Source organism: Micropterus salmoides, unplaced genomic scaffold, assembly GCF_014851395.1.
Source record: "Micropterus salmoides isolate LMB-PRFRI ecotype aquatic unplaced genomic scaffold, ASM1485139v1 Ms_hic_scaffold_18, whole genome shotgun sequence".
Lineage (NCBI taxonomy): Eukaryota > Metazoa > Chordata > Actinopteri > Centrarchiformes > Centrarchidae > Micropterus > Micropterus salmoides.
The window spans coordinates 30,227,099-30,244,660 of NW_024040928.1; the positions used below are offsets into that span (position 1 = coordinate 30,227,099).

The 17,562-nt window shown below is 41.3% G+C and overlaps 1 protein-coding gene across 2 annotated transcripts in view; it reads left to right on the forward strand.

Moving 5' to 3' along the window:
* The first annotated feature begins 4,185 nt into the window (after window positions 1–4,185).
* Window positions 4,186–17,562, forward strand: part of LOC119909375 (NACHT, LRR and PYD domains-containing protein 3-like) — a 36,973-nt gene continuing 23,596 nt past the window's right edge. The window contains exons 1-10 of one of the 2 annotated variants that reach the window (XM_038727576.1): window positions 4,186–4,289; window positions 4,377–4,499; window positions 4,620–4,733; window positions 4,838–4,939; window positions 5,033–5,146; window positions 5,267–5,386; window positions 5,497–5,601; window positions 6,897–6,975; window positions 12,887–13,118; window positions 14,720–16,523. In XM_038727576.1, coding sequence (XP_038583504.1) covers window positions 4,201–4,289; window positions 4,377–4,499; window positions 4,620–4,733; window positions 4,838–4,939; window positions 5,033–5,146; window positions 5,267–5,386; window positions 5,497–5,601; window positions 6,897–6,975; window positions 12,887–13,118; window positions 14,720–16,523 — 2,882 coding nt within the window. In that variant the 5' untranslated portion in view covers window positions 4,186–4,200. The remainder of the gene's footprint in view (window positions 4,290–4,376; window positions 4,500–4,619; window positions 4,734–4,837; window positions 4,940–5,032; window positions 5,147–5,266; window positions 5,387–5,496; window positions 5,602–6,896; window positions 6,976–12,886; window positions 13,119–14,719; window positions 16,524–17,562) is intronic. The other variant, XM_038727577.1, reaches the window with a different exon arrangement.

The following is a 17,562-nucleotide window of genomic DNA, read 5'->3' on the forward strand; positions in this document are numbered from 1 at the left end:
CACAGTTGATCTCCGGTTGGACAGTTTAACTGGTGGCTAAATTAACTGTTGACAGTCCCAGATGTGTCGCAGGCTTCAGGATCCACAAACCAGGAAAAACGTTCCGATAACTTTGTTCATCTACGTAATGTATCGTCAGGTGACTGTGTCGCTGTTCCAAACACGGCAAAACGTCAATAAACCGTCCAAATCTTCTGTCTGTCTGACACACACAAGTTGGAAGCAGAAACTAAAATCAGATGGGAGTGGTGGCATTTAAAAAGTAACCTCACTTATTACTGGGTATTTAAAGTAAATAGTCACGTTACTCGTTACGTTACAATTACTTTCAACTTTTTACCTTCGACCGTCTAAAGTTTGGAGCATTTCAGACAGACGTGCTGCTCCGTGAGCTCTGTGAACCGGAAACGGCTTCACTGCAGAACAACTGCTGTCCACGAACACGTGAAACGAAAGTATCCCGCAGCACTTTGTTTACACGGCAGCACCGCAAATCCTGTTTACTTTCTGTCGCCACACGAGCACATTATCAGCACGAGGACACGGAGTGTTTCTTCATCGCCTTCGTGTTAAAAGTAATTTCTGCCCCGCTGCTGTCGTGGTTAATTAACGTTACACCGCGAGTCACGTAACGATCAGCTGTTTCATATTTTCTGTTATTTAACGGCCACCTATGAGCGAGAAAACAGCTGAATCTGATTACAGACAGTCTGAGTCCTTTCAGGCTTTCACTGATGCAGAAACACATTTGATTATCATACTGCATTACTTAATATTGAAATGAATCCATGGCAGAAACATTTAAAGTAAAGCAGCCTAATTGATGTCTGTTATTGTTATTATCACAACACATCAGTGACGTGGAAATTTGATTCATTTTAAGATTTGCTGCTATTGTCTTTATTCTAATGTGCTTCATCAGGATGATTGAATAAAATATAGATTTATTGATTAGACATGTTTTTGATATTTATTTTGGATAAATTGGTATGTTAATCGAGTAATAGGCAAATTCCTGTTCTTTAGAATAAACAAACGTAGTCATTAGATTAATCAACTAATCGAAAAATAATCGATATGTACGGCCCTAATTGAATGTGCAACGATTTTTCCATTTATACCCTCCTTATTTTAAGGAACTCCTCTTAGGGATTTGATTAGATTGACTTCAAATGTGGGCTCTGCCATCCCAAGACCCTTGTGATGTTAAATTGCAAAGCTTTTTTTGATTGATCAAATGGCGTGTACATGGCACAGCGTGGCGTGGCGTTCAATTTTGATGATTCGCCATGAAAAAGGAAAAACTATGTAAATGGACAGAACATGGTCACATGTTACATATATGGGAGAGGTCCTGTATTTATAATGTATGCTTTTATGCTTTCAACCTATTTTTTATTATTTATTTTGTGAAAAAAATCCAGTAGGCATCACGTCATTGACCCTAATATTGCTGTTTGACATAACTTCTGACTCCACCAAATAGTTTTAAAAAGGTCTGTCCTAAAGCATTTATCACAGTGTTGTTAGTACAGTGTTTCCCCCAGGATGGAGTTGAAGCAGCGGAGGTGAAGTGAAAAATAAAGTATGCGTGTAGTGCGTAATATGTCTGTATATAGAACCCCAACACGATCCACATTACAATAGCTTATAATTTCAGTATTTTCCCATAGTTTTATGTGATCTTAGATGAATGTTTTGGTGGTAGTCGTGCTAATCATCATTAGAGCGTTTTCATTGGAAAATTTTACATTCTCCAATGAAAAATATTTAATTCCACATCATATTGAGCCATTATTTTCACCATATCTCTGAACAAATAGATGGAAAAGCTAGAGCAGCTAATAAATAACCAACACCCAAAGAGCTGGGAGGAGGAACTACAACCTTTAGATTTGGGTAAAGTAATTTGGTTGGTTCTGTTGCTCCACAGTGATTTTAGATGTATGGCACAGCATGTTTTGGGCATCACCCCCTAAAACCTTTGTGTTAATACGACCTCAGAATCATTATAGGTACGATTGTGTTTGATGTTTGCCTTTTGTTTCTACATTTTACAGCTTTTGACATTTATCTGTAGGCATTAATATAAAAAATAGGCAACACGAGAAACCTCCTCCCTTCTGAGGTGCATTTTACCGTTAACCTCCTGTTGTGATCAACCGTATACAGACTGGCTGTGTGTGTGTGCTGTTTTAAGCGGCTGTCTTTTTCTTTCTTTTTTTTTTTTGGTATTTTATTTTAGGAACTCAACATTTACTTTTGGGCCTGTGGTATTTCTGATGTACTGAAAATTTACTTTGGCTTTATATTTTTGATGGACTGAGAACTGTTTTCTGTGTTTCAATGAACTAATGACTGAGTTGTCTTTGTGTGTGACTATAACTTGAGGAAGTCTGTGAATGCCCATTATTCTGAATGTTATGGCTATGTTTGGTGAACAATATACTTTCTAATCACTGAAAAACCTGGTTGTTGATGCTTCTTTTGCTACTAATGATTTTATTCCAAGGGTTTATGTGGACAGAGACATTAATATACATATATCCTTGTAACGGGCCTACTCGTGTGTGTGCTCGTTCGTGACGACTATTTGTCAGGACATCCCTGACTGTCCTGTCACGTAGATGTCCTTTGATGAATAAGGGGAGGAAGCGAGCCAAGTGATGAGTGTTACCGTGCTCGCGCCGTGTGTGAGTGAAACTTAGTAGCGGCAGTCACAATTCAGCAGCAGCGCACCGCTGACTTCCAGGATCCCAGATGAGCGGTTATGATTATTAACAAGCATTAATGAATTAGAAACAATAAAAAATAAATAAAACCATCCATAACCCTAAAGATAAATGTGTAATTTCTATGACAATCAGTTTTATTTGATGGAATTGCTGCCCTGACATTTGGTCTTGTGCTCTCCAAAGAAAATAAACACCTAAAGCCGAGAGGCTTTGCCCCTAAAATTATTAAATTAGGTCTGTTTGTAACAAAAGATAGTGACGGGTAAAATTAACCAGTCAGCCCCAAATGAGGAAAACCTACAGTCTCCAGTGCATGGTATGCTTTTGTTACCCTTGGTGGTGTCAATACTGTGACACTATCTGAGACACATTTGATTTTGGCATGTCCTGAATAAAATTTACTGAACAGTTTGGCGTCTGCATGTTTTTGGCTTGGCTTAAAGAAGGGGAAGGACCTTATTTCGATGCATTTGTCTGAAAAACGTAGATTCTTTTTAATGTCCAGCTGATGCGGAACACTCAATGTGATTACATCAATCATTTCTTTATTTTATTAGTAGTAGGGTTGCAACTAATAATTACTTTCGTAGTAGACTAATCTGTTTTATTTGATTATTCAAGTAGTCACGATTATTTGTCACACCCTAAATGTAACCTTAATTAAACAATTTAACTAATTAAATATCTTTCAAGTGAATTACTGATCTCCAACACAGCCTAACTAGCTAACGTTACCATTAAGTGAACGAGTTCTGCTGTTCAGAATGAACACCAAGGGGAAACCAGGGAAGAAGACAAGACAGCGTAGGATACTCCTATAATTCACATACAAACTTTAAAACTTTTAACTGTTTAACAAAGATTTTTGCTTTGGAACTATATAAAATAAAAGCAAGTACTATAACCACAACTGTACAGTAACAATGTCTATTTAGAATAATAAAGCAACAGTCCCCTTTTATGATACTTCTGTAGTTTATTGGACAGATTTATGCAGCAGTGTTTATGAGAGAGGGAGAGAGACGAGCGAGAGGATGTGCTGCACGAACGCGCTACGATGCTGATCGGCAATCAAATACGATTTTAAATTAAAAAATTGTGGCGGAAAAAGTTATCAGAATGCAGGAAATTAATGCTTATTAATGTTTAATGTTCAAAATCTTCTGGGGAAGGACCGCCCGACCCCCCATAACATATTTCCACGTTGAACATTTCATCAAACAGTGCACAATTATCTTATTGTCTTGTTCTTGTGAACCCAGTAGTGTGTTTCCTCATGTTTTGTGAGTGTGCATGTTACACCCATAATCCGAGCACCTATGGTCCCCATCACTTTTCAACACAAAGTTACGCTCTTGCCCCCTACCCTCCATCTTTGTCGTAAACCATAAACACATTTCAGGCACAGAAAATTTTCTTGCTTTAAGCCCTGTTGTTGTGTTTGTGTGAAGGTGTGGGCTCTGCTATGAATCAGTGTGAGGACAGAGAGGAGGGAGTCCCTCCCTCTAAAAGCACTCTGTGTGGGGAACATGACAGCCAGACCAAAGCTCAGAGGTGAGATGAGGATCTCTAACTGTCCAGGACTCAAATCACTCCACCATCATTATTCACTCTTAAAGCTCTGTGTGTGTTGTGTTGAAGCCCAGAGCAGCAGCAGGGACCAGACTCTCCTGGACCTGAACCCAGCTTTGTGTCCATGAGGAGTAACTGGTCTATGGGCACACCTATTGAGTTCAAAGATGGACAGTATTCTGATCTTCAAAGGTAAGAATTTATTCAAAGAACTGGAATTTATTTTTGTTTTCAGTATTAAAACATTTGAACTTCAGCATCATTTTACCTCTACCTTTACCTGTGAATTTATCAGTGTTGTGTTGCTGTCAGGATCCAACAGCAGAGTCCAGTCTACCCTGCACCCACCTGTGTTTCCATGAAGAGTGACTGGTCTGTGTTCGAACCCATTGAGTTCAAAGATGGACACCACTCTGCTTATCAAAGGTAATAATTTATCTTAAAAATTCAATATTCGGCATCTTTTTCAGCATTTGATCCTTGAAGAATTTCAGTTTATCTATGGATTTATCAGTGTTTGATTGTATCAGGATCCAACTAGAGAGACCAGACTCTCCTGGACCTGAACCCAGCTTTGTGTCCGTGAAGAGTAACTGGTCTATGGGCACACCTATTGAGTTCAAAGATGCACAGTAACTGGAATTTATTTTTGTTTTCAGTATTATTTGAACTTCAGAATAATTTTATCTCAGAACCTGTAAATTTATCAGTGTTGTTTCTGTCAGGATCCAACAGCAGAGTCCAGTCTACCCTGCAGCCAGCAGTGTTTCCATGAAGAGTGACTGGTCTGTGTTCGAACCCATTGAGTTCAAAGATGGACACCACTCTGCTGATCAAAGGTAATAATTTATCGTATAGTTTTGATTAAAAAATTCAATAGTCAGCATCTTTTTCAGCAGCAGTTGATCCTGGAAGAATTTCAGTGTATCTGTGGATTTATCAGTGTTTGCTTGTATCAGGATCCAACTAGAGAGACCAGACTGTCCTGGACCTGAACCCAGCTTTGTGTCCATGAAGAGTAACTGGTCTATGGGCGCACCTATTGAGTTCAAAGATGGACAGTATTCTGATCTTCAAAGGTAAGAATTTTTAACTGGAATTTATTTTTGTTTTCAGTATTAAAACATCTGAACTTCAGCATCATTTTATCTCAGAACCTGTGAATTTATCAGTGTTGTGTTGCTGTCAGTATCCAACAGCAGAGTCCAGTCTATCCTGCACCCAGCTGTGTTTCCATGAAAAGTGACCACTCCATGCATTTTTATACCAAGATACAAAAAAATCAATTTGCCAGGTAAATCACTTTTTGTATAATTTGCTAAATATAATATTACTTAACTGTAATTTACCCAGAAATAATTATAATAGTCATGTAAACTACACTGAACAAAAGTATAAATGCAACACTTTTGTTTTTGCCCCCATTCAACATGAGCTGAACTCAAAGATCTAAGACTTTCTCTATGTACACAAAAGGCCTATTTATCTCAAATATTGTTCACAAATCTGTCAAAATCTGTGTTAGTGAGCACTTCTCCTTTGCCGAGATAATCCATCCACCTCACAGGTGTAGCATGTCAAGATGCTGATCAGACAGCATGAGTGTTGCATAGGTGTGCCTTAGGCTGGCCACAATAAAAGGCCGTTCCAAAATTTACAGTTTCACTGTATTTGGGGGGTCCGGAAACCAGTCAGTATCTAGTGGGACCACCATTTGCCTCACGCAGTGCAACACATCTCCTTCACATAGAGTTGATCAGGTTGTTGATTGTGGCCTGTGGAACGTTGGTCCACTCCTCTTCAATGGCTGTGCAAAGTTGCAGTCGGTTCGAGACCCTGATGAGGACAGCGAGCATGCAGATGAGCTTCCCTGAGACGGTTCCTGACAGTTTGTGCAGAAATTCTTTGGTTATGCAAACCGATTGTTGCAGCAGCTGTCCAGCTGGCTGGTTTCAGACGATCTTGGAGGTGAAGATGCTGGATGTGGAGTTTCTGGGCTGGTGAGGTTACACGTGGTCTGCAGTTGTGAGGCCGGTTGGATGTGCTGCCAAATTCGCTGAAACGCCTTTGGAGATGCCTCATGGTATAGAAAACATTCAATTCACGGGCAACAGCTCTGGTGGACATTCCTGCAGTCAGCATGGCAATTGCACGCTCCCTCAAAACCTAAGACATCTGATACTGGCATTGTGCTGTGTGATGGAACAGCAAATTTTTGAGCGGCCTTTTATTGTGGCCAGTCTAATGCACACCCGTGCAATCCCCATGCTGTCTGATCAGCATCTTGATATGCTACACCTGTGAGGTGGATGGATTCTCTCAGCAAAGGAGAAGTGCTCACTAACACAGATTTTGACAGATTTGTGAACAATATTTGAGATAAATAGGCCTTTTGTGTACATAGAGAAAGTCTTAGATCTTTGAGTTCAGCACATGATGAATGTGGGCAAAAACAGAAGTGTTGCGTTTATAATTTTGTTCTGTGTATTTATAAAATGAATGAGGATCTACCAGAATCCACTAGATATAACACTGCACATGTAACACTGAGTGTCATTATATATTCAAATCATCATATTTTATTCACAGAGATAAGCGGCAGAGATCAGAGGTTCCCAGTGGTCAGTCCGGTCAGCAGCATCAAACACACCTGGACTCCATATTTGTGGTGTGTAAATGCACAAACACAGCTGATACTGCTAATTAAAACAAACCAAAAAACATTTTTCCTTACATTTGTAAGTTACTAAATTGTTTTCCCAAATACGATGTGTTGGCAAACAAAATAATCTCTTCCACACCGCAGTTGCAAGTCATAGATCAGAGGTCAGAAACTAAAACGTGTATCTCAGACAACAGGTTATCCAGCTAATAGGAATATTGTCCTTCTGAGCGCTAGTTCTGTGTTTGCCACTATGTTCACCACGGTGTGTGTCGGTAGAACACCACTTAAGGCCAAACCCTCCAGAGTATGTAATAAAGAGCTGAGAGATGGTTGATCAGCTGTTTACTTCTTCTCCTTGCAGTAACACAAAACAGGTTTTCAGTAGTCATTCAATAAAGAGTTGGGTATTTATTTATGTGTGGTTGTTTCTTTAAAGAGGAAGAATAACAAAATACAGCTGGATGAAGGGTAACATGAATACATTCATTTCATCCATATGCAGTAATATGTATAATATTACCAATCCTAATTTAACCAGTAATCAGGAATGATATGAATATGACTTCATGTCTCCTAAACTCTTTTTTTGTATTGTAAGCAATGTCACAGTTCTGGGCCCTGTTTCAGAAAGCAGGATTATGAAAACTCTTTATATGTTAAGCCTGAGATGAGGGGAAACTCTGGGTTTTCTGTTTCAGAGAGCGAGATCAGATAAACCCTAGATCAGTTGAACCTAACCTCCTCGGGAGGAGATTAGGTTCAAAGGATAAGTTGGAAAACAGTCAGTTTCTCTCTCTAACTTAGAGCCATAGGCGGCTGTCTGACACAGTTTAATTTACTCATTCATAAAGCACATATCTGAATGCATTTACAGTCGTATGCAAAAGATTATGTACCCCTGACAATTTCCATGATTTTCATTTATAAATAATTGGGTGTTTGGATCAGCAATTTAATTTTGAGCTATCAAATAACTACTACTAACTACTTTCAGTAGTGAAATGAGGTTTATTGGATGAACAGAAAATGTGCAATATGCATCAAAAACAATATAGACAGGTGCATAAATTTGGGCACTCCAACAGAAATATCACATTAATATTTAGTTGAGCCTCCTTTAGCAGAAATAACAGCCTCTAGATGGTTCCTATACCCTGTAATGTCTGGATTCTGGATGAAGGTATGAAGGTATTTTGGACCATTCCTCCTTACAAAACATCTTCAGTTCAGTTAGGTTTGATGGTAGCTGAGCATGGACAACCCGCTTCAAATCACCCACAGATTTTCAATGATATTCGGGTCTGGGGACTTGGATGGCCATTCCAGAACATAGTACTTGTTCCTCTGCAGAAATGCCAGAGTAGATTTTGAGCAGTGTTTTGGGTTCAGTTGCACTGAAAACACTAAAGCTACATTACTGCATTAATCACGGTTTAAACTGATCTGTATAAAACTGATCAATGAACAGTAATCTTTCATATTGTAGTCGCACTGATCGGAACATTCCTGTCATAGTTATCATGTTGGAGATAATGTGAATATTTCTGAGTGAGGATGACTGTGGTGCAGCTGAAACAAATAGGCCTAAATTAGTTTAAAGTGAGTTTTTCATTATTAGCTGTATATATTCTGAATGTGTTTTGACGGCATTAACAAAATAGAAATGAGCAAGATTTTATTCATGTAAAATAGACGTCTAAAACTTAACAGTCAGTTTGAACCTATAGACCTACTGGATCGACTGTGACTTTACAGTCACAGGTTGATGAGTAAACTGTGTCATATATTTGATCTATACCTTTTTTCATAATCAGGTTGCCGATTGCCACTGGCATTTAGTCCCATCAGGTTACAGCTTAATAAATGTGCCTATAGCCTATTTCAAATGAATGTAATGGCCTATAGGAGAATTCCAGCACTTTATCATTCATTGAAGAAATTCCAGTCTGGTAATTATAAATGAGCAATGCATACTAAAGATAGGAAAAGTGTATTACAGAAGCATCCTAACTTTGTAAAATCTTAAATAAACTCTGCTAATTTTAGGATAACTGTTAAGCTGTCCTAAATTTTACTTTTCCACCAGGTAGTTTGCTAACTCGTTTAAACCACATGTGCTCTTTTATTGCTTTTACAAATCAACAAAATGTGAACAGGCGGAACTTAGTTATTGTTAGTTAGTAAAAAAGTTTGATGACAAAACACTCATTGGTAAAAAGGCTGTAGGCGATGTAACGCTAGATAATGTCTCATTATGACATAAAGTTAAGGCTTGATGTAACAAAAGTATCCTTATGCAAGTCTTTGATAGGAGATTGTTAAATAAAACACAATAATGTTAGCTTTTTTTTTTTCACCTTCATTAATAACTTTCCCAAGAAGAGTAAGCTATGGGTTTCTGCCAGACTGTTTCTGCTGGGGTCAGTGAGGAGGCACAGGAGGAGCCGCCACCACCACCGGTTTTCCTCTCTCTCTTGCTCTTTGGACACAAAAATTGCCATTCTCTTCGTATCACTTGTCAATGGACTTAATTTCTTTTTAACAGCGTCAATGCTCCTCTGGATGCCACATATGCTGTGGAGACTGTGCCCTCTATTTTAGCTCATTCTCTATCTGTAATCTCCCGAGCGTTAGCCTATGTGAAATTGGATTTCTTGACGGAGGTTACCAACACCTCCAAAGCCTAGTTCACACTACACGATTTTTAGCCCTATTTGCTACTCGGCAACCGTCAGGCTTTAATCGGGGGTAAATCAGCGGTCGATCAGTAGTTCACATGTAACGACGCATCAATATTGGCTCCCCAACACATTTCTGACACGTCGCCGACGTCTGCCAGATATTTAGCATGCCAAATATCTGGAGGAGTCGGCCAACTCAACATCGACATCCAACCAATGAGAGCAGGCCGCTGGAAGAGCAGGCAACTACTTATTCACCGCAAAACACTTTTTAATCACCTCCAGTTCTCTCCTGACAGTTTGTGCAGAAATGCTTTGGTTATGCAAACCGATAGTTGCAGCAGCTGTCCAGGTGGCTGGTCTCAGACGATCTTGGAGGTGAAGATGCTGGATTGGGAGATTCTGGGCTGGTGAGGTTACACGTGGTCTGCGGTTGTGAGGCCGGTTGGATGTGCTGCCAAATTCTCTGAAACGCCTTTGGAGATGGCATATGGTAGAGAAAAGAACATTCAGTTCACGGGCAACAGCTCTGGTGGACATTCCTGCAGTCAGCATGGCAATTGCACGCTCCCTCAAAACTTGTGACATCTGTGGCATTGTGCTGTGTGATGGAACAGCAAATTTTCGAGCGGCCTTTTATTGTGGCCAGTCTAATGCACAACGGTGCAATCCCCATCAGACAGTCAGGCTGTGATCGGGGGTAAATCAGCGGGCGGTCGGCAGTCATTATGTGTGAACTACACAACGACGCATCAAAACGGCTCCCCAACACATTTCTGACACATCGCCGACGTCTGCCAGATATCTAGCATGCCAAATATCTGGAGGAGTCAGCTGACATGACATCCACATCCAGCCGATGAGAGCAGGTAGCTGGTAGAGCAGGCAGCTACTTTTTTTACCGCAAAACACTTTTTACTCACCTCCACTTCTCTCTGTAGCTCAGACAATCCCTACTACCTGGACAGAGTCCTTGTCTGTTCGCGTAGTGTGTGTGACCCCTGTCACCGATCAGTCACGAAGTGTGAATGCGACAATGACTTTAAGACTTTGTCACAAGACCACAAGTTGTGTAGTCTGAACAGCACGGCATTGGCCGACGCTGAAAGTCATGTAGACTGTACAAGGCATAAGTCATCTGACTTGAAGTTCAATGTTGTTGTTGTTGTTGTTGTTGTTGTTTCCGCTCCGTTTTCAGTGTATGTTTCATTAAAAAACTACCAAAAAAGAGCGATTAAAAGCTGTTTAGCTCGGCGAGATGAGAAAAGTGGCGGTTGCTAGGTAACGGACATAAAAGTTGACAACCGATATTAAGATAAGATGGGATTCCTAAAGTCGGTTAGGATTTACTTCTGTAATACCATATTGGGGGAAAAAATCCTATTTTAGACTTTTCCTATCTTAATTTCAGACTTAGGATAGGAACTTTCTGTAAGACGGCCCCAGTTCTCTACAAATGACTTTGCTTCTTTCTGAAGAGGCTTCAGGCAGATCACCAGCTACAAAACTAAATCCCCCCCACTCCATGAACGACTCATACCTTGACAATGACTTGAACCAGTTTTACTGTCTTTGAAAGACAATGGGACAGACCTGACACCATTCACCGTCACACCACTGTTCGGCCACAGTCCACCATCTCATCCACCACCTCCTCACTAGTAAAATTGGCTTCAAAGCACGAAGTACTTCTTGGGGCTTGGAGGAAATGCTACCAAGCTGACCAATCACAGTTCTTGCAGTCTGCATCACCGTGACGTGTGATTGCACTTTGGGGAGATGGGGTCAGGCTTTGGCGTAGGGTACTCCTTAGGGTAAGCCGTATATTCCACGCAGAAGTAGGTGTATAAATTGGCCTTTAGTGGTTTCACCAGTGTGTGATTATGGTCACCCTACTGGTGGATTTAATTGGTCTTTCCCTCTCATTTGTTGGGTGGTCATTGTTCTTCATTGTGCTTCACTTTGGCATGTTGGACTGCTGCTGTTACGTGTCTCCATTTTTCTGGGTTATTTCCAAATGTTTCCTCTCTGTTTGGAGACTTAATTTCTTCATATAGTTCTGAATTCTTATTGTCATTGGATAACAGAAATTATCTATAGCTGCATCGACATAGATAAAACAATACCACAACTTACGCAGCGGATAAATAATAATGTTATTGTATGGCTTTTGATAAACACCGCTTTTAACTGTGAGACTTCAGGGATGATTTACCAGCACATGCATTGGCTCCCCCGATAGAATGACTAGCACTGAATAAATAATTCTATCAGAATGTCACGCATAGAAGTACCATATGGCAACTGTACTGTATGACACTAACTTGTGACTTTGGGGCCTATTCAACAGAACATTTTACTGATACATTCGGTGTCAACATTACTGTGATTTCCAAAATATGTTTTCTAGGGGTGGGGGGGGGGACCATACAGCATAGTATTGCAATATTTTCCGTGGCAATATTCTATCAATACACAGACAAGTATCAATCTCTTATTATATAAATTGTACATGGGTATTTTACTTTTTGGTACTTCAATAATAAAATCAATTGGTTTTTCAGTCCAATAGAGAGAGAGTTTTCCTTTGGGGACACAATTTGAAGTTATAAAAAAGGTAATAAATTGCTATACATCGCAATAGTTTTAAAATCATATCGTATCGTGGGGCCTCTAGTGATTCCCACCCATAATGTATTCCTCAAAACGTATTTGCTGTTCTAAATTAGTTAGTCAGTAGGGTTGGGTATCGTTCAAAGATTTTCGATATCGATACGATACTTCGACTTTGATACCGGTTCCTTAACTTTATAATATATATATTGCCTGGTGCAATGTAGCCACACTTTTGATCTTCTCCAGGTCTTTTACATCCACAAGCCGGGCGTGAACTAATGTTTACATCACTGCTGCCAATTACAATCACTTTTAAATTTGGGCACATCAAGCATGCTTATTGGCTCATTGACGTTAACAAGAACCTTTAGGTACTGAAATTTGCTACTAAAAGACAAGACATTTTTTTAATACTTAATGGTATTAAGGAAATTCGGTCGGTGCCTAAAAAGTATTGAATTCGATACCCAGCCCTAAAGGGCAGTCCACAGACTAGGGAAGCAGCATTCTGATCCAGTCTCCATGCTGCACTCTGCAGACCAGCAGGCTTTCTGTCTGTCACAGATGATCTGATGTTGACTTCTACCAGTTCAACTTTACATTTTCTTCTGTTCCAGTTGCTCGAGGAAAACATTGTCATGTTTGTGAAGAACGAGGTGAAGAAGTTCCAGAGAGTTCTGAGTCCAGATTACCCAGAATGCTTAGAGAGTCAAAGGGAGGATGAGGAGGTGTTGGACGGTGAGGAGGAGGAGGAGCAGAGATGGAGGAGCAGACAGGCATTTCTGAAGATCACCCTGCACTTCCTGAGGAGAATGAAGCAGGAGGAGCTGGCTGAGCGTCTGCAGAGCAGTAAGAGGATTTGAACAGATTTAACATGATGGAAAGAGGAAATGGAGGCAACATGGGAGAACCAACGAAGGTTAAAGTCAAGGGCAACTGGACTTGGTTGAAGATACTGGAAGACGTTTCGTCCCTCATCCAAAGGACTTCTTCAGTTCTGACTGACTGGCAGGGAAACTCAGCTATTTAACCTCAGTGGGGTCGTTAACCCGGGTCATCGATACCGCTGGTTCGTTAGTGTTCCTTGTTGCTGTGACGACAGTCGTTACAGTCGTTAAGACTACCTGTGGCCAAGACTGAACGACCATCGTTGGTATCTTCACCTGAGGCCAATAGGTTACGTTTGTTGAGTTTCCTGGGAAGTGATGAAAGGACAGCATTGTAAGTGGGGGATAAGTGGTGGCGTAGACCCCCTCCCCTGTTCAATGACGGCTTCTCCACCCTGGTGTAGATGGCTTCCTTGACACCTCTTTCAAACCATCCATCTTCTCTCCATTTTTCCCTAAATGGACCTTTGTGAAGACAGCTACAAGATCCAAGAAGAACAAAACTACAGGGGAGGAGGAAAAGAAGGTCAAACGCAACAACATTGTGATTCCATACGTGTCTGGAGTATCAGAGAAACTCAGGAGGATTTTCAACAAACATAACATCCCTGTGTTTTTTAAACCCAAGAACACACTAAGACAGATGCTGGTACACCCCAAAGACCGCACACCCAAACACAAGAAAAGCAATCTAGTGTATGCGGTCCAATGCAGTGAGGAATGCACAGACCTGTATATTGGGGAGACTAAACAACCACTACACAAACGCATGGCTCAACACAGAAGGGCCAACTCCTCAGGTCAAGACTCTGCAGTCTACTTACATCTGAAGGACAAAGGACACTCGTTTGAGGACCACCAGGTGCACATTTTAGACAGAGAAGATGGATGGTTTGAAAGAGGTGTCAAGGAAGCATCTACACCAGGGTTGAGAATCCGTCATTGAACAGGGGAGGGGGTCTACGCCACCACTTATCCCCCACTTACAATGCTGTCCTTTCATCACTTCCCAGGAAACTCAACAAACGTAACCTATTGGCCTCAGGTGAAGATACCAACGATGGTCGTTCAGTCTTGGCCACAGGTAGTCTTAACGACTGTAACGACTGTCGTCACAGCAACAAGGAACACTAACGAACCAGCGGTATCGATGACCCGGGATAACAACCCCACTGAGGTTAAATAGCTGAGTTTCCCTGCCAGTCAGTCAGAACTGAAGAAGTCCTTTGGATGAGGGACGAAACGTCTTCCAGTATCTTCAACCAAGTCCAGTTGCCCTTGATTTTAACCTTCGTTGGATAACTATGACCTGGATGACTGAGAATCTTCATAGACAACATGGGAGAAGTTTCCATTTCAAACTCTGCTGTTAATATGATGCACACATTTGGATCAGATCTATGAATTCTTCTGGGCTGAAACTCAGAAACTGTTCACAGCTGATGAGCTGAAGAGATTTCATGGAGGAGGAAAATAAATACCATCTTGATGTCTTAAAGTTTACATTTATCAGATTTACTGTAGCAACCACCTATTAATTACATTTATTGTTTCTTCATTCAGGAACTGTTGTTCCAATGTGCCGACGTAAACTCAAGTCTAACCTGAGGAAGAAGTTCCAGTGTGTGTTTGAGGGGATTGCTAAAGCAGGAAACCCAACCCTTCTGAACCAGATCTACACAGAGCTCTACATCACAGAGGGAGGGACTGCAGAGGTCAATGATGAACATGAGGTCAGACAGATTGAAACAGCATCCAGGAAACCAGACAGACCAGAAACAACCATTAGACAAGAAGACATCTTTAAAGCCTCACCTGGAAGAGATGAACCAATCAGAACAGTGATGACAAAGGGAGTGGCTGGCATTGGGAAAACAGTCTTAACACAGAAGTTCACTCTGGACTGGGCTGAAGACAAAGCCAACCAGGACATACAGTTCACATTTCCATTCACTTTCAGAGAGCTGAATGTGCTGAAAGAGAAAAAGTACAGCTTGGTGGAACTTGTTCATCACTTCTTTACTGAAACCAAAGAAGCAGGAATCTGCAGCTTTGAAGAGTTCCAGGTTGTGTTCATCTTTGACGGTCTGGATGAGTGTCGACTTCCTCTGGACTTCCACAACAATGAGGTCCTGACTGATGTTACAGAGTCCACCTCAGTGGATGTACTGCTGACAAACCTCATCAGGGGGAACCTGCTTCCCTCTGCTCGCCTCTGGATAACCACACGACCTGCAGCAGCCAGTCAGATCCCTCCTGAGTGTGTTGACATGGTGACAGAGGTCAGAGGGTTCAGTGACCCACAGAAGGAGGAGTACTTCAGGAAGAGGTTCAGAGATGAGGAGCAGGCCAGCAGAATAATCTCCCACATCAAGACATCACGAAGCCTCCACATCATGTGCCACATCCCAGTCTTCTGCTGGATCAGTGCTACAGTTCTGGAGGAGGTGTTGAAGACCAGAAAGAGAGGTGAGCTGCCCAAGACCCTGACTGAGATGTACATCCACTTCCTGGTGGTTCAGTCCAAACTGAAGAACATCAAGTATGATGGAGGAGCTGAGACAGATCAGCACTGGAGTCCAGCGAGCAGGAAGATGATTGAGTCTCTGGGAAAACTGGCTTTTGAGCAGCTGCAGAAAGGCAACCTGATCTTCTATGAATCCGACCTGACAGAGTGTGGCATCGATATCAGAGCAGCCTCAGTGTACTCAGGAGTGTTCACACAGATCTTTAAAGAGGAGAGAGGGCTGTACCAAGACAAGGTGTTCTGCTTCGTCCATCTGAGCGTTCAGGAGTTTCTGGCTGCTCTTCATGTCCATCTGACCTTCATCAACTCTGGTGTCAATCTGCTGGCAGAAAAACAATCAACCTCCTGTCGTTCTAAAGTCTTCAGAAACAAACCTGAATTAACACATCTCTATCAGAGTGCTGTGGACAAGGCCTTACAGAGTCCAAATGGACATCTGGACTTGTTCCTCCGCTTCCTCTTGGGTCTTTCACTGCAAAGCAAACAGACTCTCCTACGAGGTCTGCTGACACAGACAGGAAGTAGCTCACAGACCAACCAGAAAACAGTTGAGTACATCAAGAAGAAGATCAGTGAGAATCTGTCTCCAGAGAGAAACATCAATCTGTTCCACTGTCTGAATGAACTGAATGATCGTTCTCTAGTGGAGGAGATCCAACAGTCCCTGAGTTCAGGAAGTCTCTCCACAGATAAACTCTCTCCTGCTCAGTGGTCAGCTCTGGGCTTCATCTTACTGTCATCAGAAAAAGATCTGGATGTGTTTGACCTGAAGAAATACTCTGCTTCAGAGGATGTTCTTCTGAGGCTTCTGCCAGTGGTCAAAGCCTCCAACAAAGCTCTGTAGGTGGATATATGAATGTGCAATTTCAAAAATGCTTAATTTTATATTTAACAATTACAGGACCACCCAGTGGCATAGGCGACATAAACGATTGCCTAGGGTGCAAAATGTAAGGGTGGCTCTGCAAGAGAAGGTTTTTGAGAATCAACTCTGATCACAAGTGTTTGCGGTTGGTTTTGGTTTTACATGCAGTATGCCGTCCCAAACTGTGTCAGTCAAACGGTCTAAAGGGGAAACTACTAGCGAAACAAAAATGTTATGCACAGCAAAGTATAGGGCAGGTAGACATATTTTGAATTCTTCTTAAATGATGACATTTCAGGATAGAGAACACAGATATGTAAGAGAGAATAAAGTTTTGAACATGAGCAGAAAACCTGCTAAAACACAGGATCTATTAAAGAGTTTCAAACTGAATCCAAATTAATAAATTTATCGAGTTAAAAAGGTGGTGCGGTATGGTTTTTGACCTCTTGGAAACAGAGACCTATTTCCAGGTATAATTCTGGTCTCTTTGATAGGTCAGTAAAACAGTAACGTTATTTCCTGTTGCTGGAATTTAACGGTCCAGATTTTTGGCAGGATGCAAACTACGGGGCAGCTCGGCTCCTCTTTAACAACACGGTAGCTGATGGATCATGCGTAAATGGATTTCTTTAGGTTGTGCGTTTATGCTTTAACGAATTACTTCCATGATCAGAGAGGCTGCTGTCAGTTCATCCTTACCGATCCTGTCAGAGTGTCGGGAGTTTGAAATAATTGATTTTTATGACAAAGATCTAGCCGACTCACTCTTTACATCACTAGAATCCACCTAATCAGGCAAAGGTGAGATGGCAGTGTAGGATGAAATGAGAGATATCTGGATGGCAATAACTGAAGGTATGTAGTGTTCACAGAGCGATTGATGTTGTGATATAAGCTTATTTAGGTGTTTGATGTGTGTTTGGAGATTCTAGCTGAGTCTCCCAGCTTCACGGAGGTGTGTAGCATGGATAGGGTGACAAAATACTAGGATCTGACATGGATTTCCCATTT